At 34.0% G+C, this 7,625-nt stretch overlaps 1 protein-coding gene across 1 annotated transcript in view; it reads right to left on the bottom strand.

Moving 5' to 3' along the window:
- Positions 1 to 1,424: 1,424 nt before the first annotated feature.
- MED12_1 (Mediator of RNA polymerase II transcription subunit 12) overlaps positions 1,425 to 7,625 on the bottom strand; it is a 37,082-nt gene continuing 30,881 nt past the window's right edge. Inside the window, exon 3 of the mRNA XM_051215373.1 lies at positions 1,425 to 1,757. Coding sequence (XP_051068587.1) covers positions 1,680 to 1,757 — 78 coding nt within the window. The 3' untranslated portion in view covers positions 1,425 to 1,679. The remainder of the gene's footprint in view (positions 1,758 to 7,625) is intronic.

The following is a 7,625-nucleotide window of genomic DNA, read 5'->3' as shown; positions in this document are numbered from 1 at the left end:
TTAAGAACATTTATATATGAAAAATTAAAAGGTCAACTAGACAGGTTAAGGGTAAGTCATAACAAAGGAAAAAATATTAAAGTACACAAAAACAAATGTGATTACCACTCTGGATAGTAAATCAGTACTACCAGGGTAGGTTAAGTGTAAGTACAAGTTGTTTTTGAACACATAAAGGGGGTTTCAATTTTCGTATAGCCAAGGCTTCAATAAACCTTAGTATACGTTCTTGAAGGCTTTTGTACAGCACAACAAATGCTGATTTGATATCAACCTTATGACCCGTCTCAATCAAATGTTTCGCAATGGATGATGATGTCTGTCTATCCTGTGGTCTTACTTCACCATTGGAATTCATCTGATTCTGCAACCATTTTGGTATATGTTCACCCACCCTTAATTGCAAATCACGATTGCTCCTCCCTACGTACGTGTCTCCACACATACATGTAAATTTATAGACACAATGGGATGTGACACAATCGTTTTCATGCTGTTTGGGCTTTTGGTGAAACATAGACCTTGTCTTTTCGATAATGACAAGTCGGGCTGCATAAAATGTTCGGTTGATAGCTAATTTAAGTCTCTGTTTCAACATGAGACTATTTGTGTCACCTATTATGAATATTATGAATAGTAATTACAAGTTAAGATGACTGTAAGTGAATTTCTATTTAAGTGACAATCGACTAAGCCTTAGAAGTGTTTTAATGTCAGTTCCTTCAATTTAACACCAATAGCTCGCAGTTCTTGTCTTCTTATCTTTGATCTTCTTAACCTTCTATCACCAAGCACTTCACTTTCTATTGATGATATATACTACTGCTTAAATATGTCGATATCAGCAGTATACACCATATGAAGATCACAGAACAAGTAAAGTTTATAATTATATTTAAAATGCTTCATAAATTACCATAACAGAATTTTCATTTCCCAGAAAATCAAAAATATAAACATAATGAATAAGTTTTCCTTTTCATGAGAATTAAATCTAACTATTCTCATTTGTGTACAAATACACACCTAAACCCACACACACACACATACACATACACAATCATTTTGTTTATTTAAACTACTGTTGAATGTTGGATGATCAACAGCAACAACAACAAAAATACAAATCACAATTGAAAAGTAAACACAACTTTTACATCGTGAGATCACTAACTGATTTCTTCTGATTCTTGTTTATTTAAACAAATAATATTGAATATTGAACATTGAATAAGAAAAGACACACACACACACATACACGCACATGTAAAATCATTTCAATCATTTCATGAATTCTTCTATTACTTCTTTTTCTTCTTTTTTTCTTTCTTGTAACGTTCTCATTAAATAAAAACAATGTTTCATGATTTAGTGCATTGAATGAGACTAGAAGTGATGAATGAACCAATTAGATTGAAGATAAAAGGTCATGAATGTTTGCGCGAAATTTATTCATTTATTTGGCTAAATAATATTTTGACATTTTAATTGATGTTCATTTGTCATGAAAACTTTAAATCTAAATTCTTTCTTTAATCATCAATTGTAAATCATAAACTTTAATTTTCCCACATGTTTATAACCCTCATTTAGCTTCAGTTAGTTGGTGATACAGTTTCCAAATCACTTCAATATTACTCATAGGTCACACATAAATGATAGTCTTATCAATAAATCAATTAGAACAAAAAATACACCGTATTTTCAATGATTTCACTAACGATATCAATTTGGTTAACCAAATACGTTAGAATCCCCTTGGGAAGAAAGAGAGAGAACAAGAGAGAGAGAGAGAAGGAGAGAGTTCGTAAAACAAAAAAAGAAAACCAATAATTTTTTTCATATCATTGATATAATTAGTTAAATCTTTAAGTTTCTTATGAGAAGAGGGAGGTATTTTTGTGGATATTATAAAGAATTTTTAGTAGTTGAGATTATGAATCAATTGAAGCTAGATCAACCGTGGAAAACCTGGAAGCATTGGACGGAATTTTTGTCTTAGGATGGGACAAGATCCAATTTCTTGACACAAAATATATGGAATAAAAGTCACAAACGATTCCAATAGAACAAGAGATTTCATATTTAAACTTAAAGAGTATGGAAGTGACGGGATAGTTTCATACCATCATCACCATCACCATCATCCTACGAGTCATCATACGAATCATCATCATCATCATCATCATCATCATCATCATCATCATCATCATCATCATCATCATCATCATCATCATCATCATCATCATCATCATCATCATCATCATCATCATCATCATCATCATCATCATCATCATCATCATCATCATCATCATCATCATCATCATCATCATCATCATCATCATCATCATCATCATCATCATCATCATCATCATCATCATCATCATCATCATCATCATCATCATCATCATCATCATCATCATCATCATCATCATCATCATCATCATCATCATCATCATCATCATCATCATCATCATCATCATCATCATCATCATCATCATCATCATCATCATCATCATCATCATCATCATCATCATCATCATCATCATCATCATCATCATCATCATCATCATCATCATCATCATCATCATCATCATCATCATCATCATCATCATCATCATCATCATCATCATCATCATCATCATCATCATCATCATCATCATCATCATCATCATCATCATCATCATCATCATCATCATCATCATCATCATCATCATCATCATCATCATCATCATCATCATCATCATCATCATCATCATCATCATCATCATCATCATCATCATCATCATCATCATCATCATCATCATCATCATCATCATCATCATCATCATCATCATCATCATCATCATCATCATCATCATCATCATCATCATCATCATCATCATCATCATCATCATCATCATCATCATCATCATCATCATCATCATCATCATCATCATCATCATCATCATCATCATCATCATCATCATCATCATCATCATCATCATCATCATCATCATCATCATCATCATCATCATCATCATCATCATCATCATCATCATCATCATCATCATCATCATCATCATCATCATCATCATCATCATCATCATCATCATCATCATCATCATCATCATCATCATCATCATCATCATCATCATCATCATCATCATCATCATCATCATCATCATCATCATCATCATCATCATCATCATCATCATCATCATCATCATCATCATCATCATCATCATCATCATCATCATCATCATCATCATCATCATCATCATCATCATCATCATCATCATCATCATCATCATCATCATCATCATCATCATCATCATCATCATCATCATCATCATCATCATCATCATCATCATCATCATCATCATCATCATCATCATCATCATCATCATCATCATCATCATCATCATCATCATCATCATCATCATCATCATCATCATCATCATCATCATCATCATCATCATCATCATCATCATCATCATCATCATCATCATCATCATCATCATCATCATCATCATCATCATCATCATCATCATCATCATCATCATCATCATCATCATACGAATCATCATCAGTAATCTCATTGACATTTAATTATTTACCTTGATTATGTCTGCCTAATAATCTATGCTATATTCACTGTCTATTCACCTTCAGTCTATTATTATTATTATTTTTTTTTATATACATAAAGAAAACATACAAAATCAACATTTTACAATAACCATAATCCAATGAACAACATGAACTGGTGAATAAATAAAAAAAACAAAGAAAATTAAATCCAAATCCACACTTGTTGCTGATTCATTTTTCATTTAAGAAAGTATTCAATATTAGACAAATATGACTTATTTATTTATTTATCAATCTGTTTACATTCCTATTTGTTTGTTTGTCAGGGTACATCTCTGTGTGTGTGTGGGTGTGTTTGTGTGTGTGTGTGTGAAAGTGTTTGTTACATGTTTTGATTACCTTTTTGTTGTTCATCTTTCCTAATTAGAAATTAATCATATTTAAATAATAAAGGAGATTTACTGTTGTTTTCTAATCATTTAAGTAGAGCTTACATATGACTATAAAATCATACTACTTACAAACTATTATAGTAGTTTGAATAGAACTTGTCGGTTTCGTGTGAGAACGCTTAACATCTAGACTACTGAGCCGGCAACCAACAATGTTAATGTTTAATTTCGACCAATCCACAATATTGCGCCACCTTCCACTATTGTCTTCAGTGAGTTAATATCTCAAAACAGACCTAGTTGAACTCTACTGGTCACGACTTCTTACTAGAACTTCAGGAAATCCATCTTGCAGACCGTCACTAATGAGCATATGATGACTATAATAAGAGAGTCGTGTTGTGGATATTATAGTAATTTAATAGTTGATATCATAAGTCAGTTGAAAATAAACCATCATGGAAAACCTCGAAGCAGTGGATGGCCGTTTCTTCCTAGTACGAGACTCCTCAGTAGTGCGTATCCACCATCCTAACTCAAGAGATTCAAAGAAATTAAAAGGCTGTATTTACACATTTTTAAGATTGAAAAAAATTAAAAGCTTTTAGTGGACTTATATCTGGGTTCACTTAAATTGTATGCTGATTATTGTTGAAATATACATTTCACTAACTCTTGTACATAATTATCTACTTAATTCACATTAGAGAATAATGAAATAAAATATACCAACTACAAGAATGAATTTTTAAAATGGAAGAGAATAAACCAGCTTCCAGCTGAAGAGGAAATTGGGAAAAGACGATGGTAATGGATAAGATATACATTACGCAAATCATGAAATTGCATCACCAGGCAAGCCTTAACTTAGAATCTCCTGTGACTTCAAACTTGGATCGCTTTTTACCCCGTGCCAATTGTTGTGTCCTTGACTGAAAGATTGGAGTGAACCGTTTTATCGATTGCTTCAGTGACACTGAAAACACGTACGGACGGCCTAGAGTCTCGATTGGTCACAACCCCCGATCCAAGGATATCGTAATCATAGATTAGTCCATCGTAAATATCAACTACTTAGATTCCGTCTCATTCCATCCACCAATCACGAGATTCTGCCCCTTTTTATCAACATGACAAAACTTCTGTTAACGTATTTTGTTTGTGCTCCTAATTTATTGTTCAGCACATGTGATTAATTATTCTCCTTTTTCTAACTTACTGCACCTATTCATGCTGTTGTAAGGGTTGTAATCAATTTACATTGTTGAAGCAGTTAAAAGTTATTGCCTATATACAGATTACCAGTTCTGATTACAGTCTTGCTAAAACCCTATTCATGTTAGTCTCAGTATTTGCACAGAAAATCTCTCTGTAATTCCTACCAAAACATCGATGCTAAACATGGCACACTTAACCTTGCCCCACAGATTTCCCTCTCCAACCATGAAGCCTTTAAGGTTCGGAGCTAACGCATCAGAAATTCACAAGATCGCTGTGTGTGACCGGCTCCAAGTAGTTTCCTCTCGATCTGTGCAGTCATACTCACAGGTCGACAAGACCATTGCTAGTCCAGTTTTCCTTCCAGATCACTCAAGAAGAAATATTCCTGTATAGTTTGTGGAACCGGGGAGTGACAACTGCTTTCATACCTCCAGCCTCACTCTAGAATAAATCCCTTCTTTATAACTCAACTCATTTATCAAGAACTAGATTTATGTTCTCGGCTTTGGGTTACACCTGTTTGTCTCTGTGGCGCATATATATTTGGTGCCCTCTTGTACCAATATTTGTGTGTTCAAATAAATAAGTATGATGAACTGTGTGTATTTGAGAGCTAGTCACACTATCTGATTACTTAACTTGAATGAAATGGAGTTGTGTTCGAACCTACGACCTGCTAGTTGGAAGTCAAATTCTTTAAACGACCATTGGAAATATCACTTAGTTATGAAAAACACCTAGCTTTGAATCACTAAATTAGTCAGTCATAAGCAACATACAACTTCGCACATATGTTCATCAATTCAACTTACCACATCATATCATCACAGCACGACGAAATTTACAAGACAAATATCACAGTAATAAAAGTAGTGACAGTGTCAGTGGTAGTACGAATGGTTAGCTATAGACGATGTAATCCGAAAAGAAAGGATATGTTCACGGAATAAAAAGCATACGATTATTTCAAAACTCGAGACCTAAAGTTAAACAAAAAGTGAGTGCATCTGCTTCATTTCTATTCATTCCAAAAGCCAACGACTTCATGCGGTGATACTACCACCAGCTCTCTTCTAAACTACTCTTACAGCAGCCAACCTGGTATGTTGGGGCAGGGGGTGGTTGGGGTAATGTAACATACATCCCATTTGATCCAAGGATAGAATTACCACATCAGTCTAGACAACTGAGTAGTATCTATAACTGTGATATAAGAAGGAAGGCTCAAAGCTGAGTACACGAATCTCTACTTGGCAAAAGTGTCATTAAAACAATGATCTCTCCAGTTTCGAATTGGTTTTCATGCTTATTGACATTAATCTCAGTAATTTAAATCTCAAAATCTTGAGCTTCATTCTCTTATCTTTATTGGTTTTTGGTGAATTGCATTATTTCTTTTTACTCAGTTTTCCACTCTGCTATTGGTTAGTGTAAGTTCAACCTCGACTATGTGACTTTTCATGTTGTTAGTTCAGTGTCTTTTCTTGCTGTACCCTTAATGGTTAAAACATGGATATTGTGATCTGTCCGACTTGCTTCCTGGTCTACTGAATTAATAGATGCTTGGAAACTCATCTCGTCAGTCTTGGAGCATGACGAGGAGCAAAGATAACTTCAACAGAAACTGATAAAAAGTCTACACAATGTTTGTGATTTGTAGGCAAGTCAGAGAAATGAAGAGACAGAAAAGTTATCATGAATAGGTTACGATAGACAACTTTAGACTTATGAAAAAAATGTATATTAAAAACTGCCGTCCAGTGATTCGAGGTTTTCCATGGTGGTCTAGCTTCAATTAACTCATGATCTCAACTACTGAAATTACTAAAATCTCCACAAAACCCCTTCTGATAAAGTTTTTAATTGCAACATTACATAGAAAGAAGAATCAGTATGAAGGCTCTATATATTCACCTGAGATTGACAAGTGTTAATTGAAACGGCAGCTAAATGTAAAAGGTTTTTCTGTAGACTGACTTCAATTATTTAATGTAGGGTAATATCATATATTAGTCGTTCGACCTTATCTAGAATGTATTAATCCTATTTTGTTTTACGAAAATCTCTCAGTTTTTCATTATTTAAAATTATCATAAACTATCATAAGACGGACAACACTGCGAAGTAGTGCATGGAGGACAGCTGGCAGACGCATTCCGAGTGAGGACCGGAGTCAGACAAGGCTATCTACTCTCCCTCTTCCAGTTTCGTCTCGTGGTCGATTGTAATATGAAAAACTCGATATCTGAGAGGAAATATGGGATACAGTGAACAGCTCTAAATCAACTAGAAGATTTGGACTTCGCAAATGACCTGACCCTTCTATCTAATACGCACGAACAAATGCAGATGAAGACAAACAGTGTAGCAGCAGCTTCTAAAGCAGTAGGCCTCAACATACACAAAGGAAGAAGTAACATCCTTATATACAACTCAGAG

This window comes from Schistosoma haematobium, chromosome 2 (assembly GCF_000699445.3).
Source record: "Schistosoma haematobium chromosome 2, whole genome shotgun sequence".
Taxonomy (NCBI): domain Eukaryota; kingdom Metazoa; phylum Platyhelminthes; class Trematoda; order Strigeidida; family Schistosomatidae; genus Schistosoma; species Schistosoma haematobium.
This window is presented reverse-complemented; position numbering and strand designations above follow the sequence as displayed.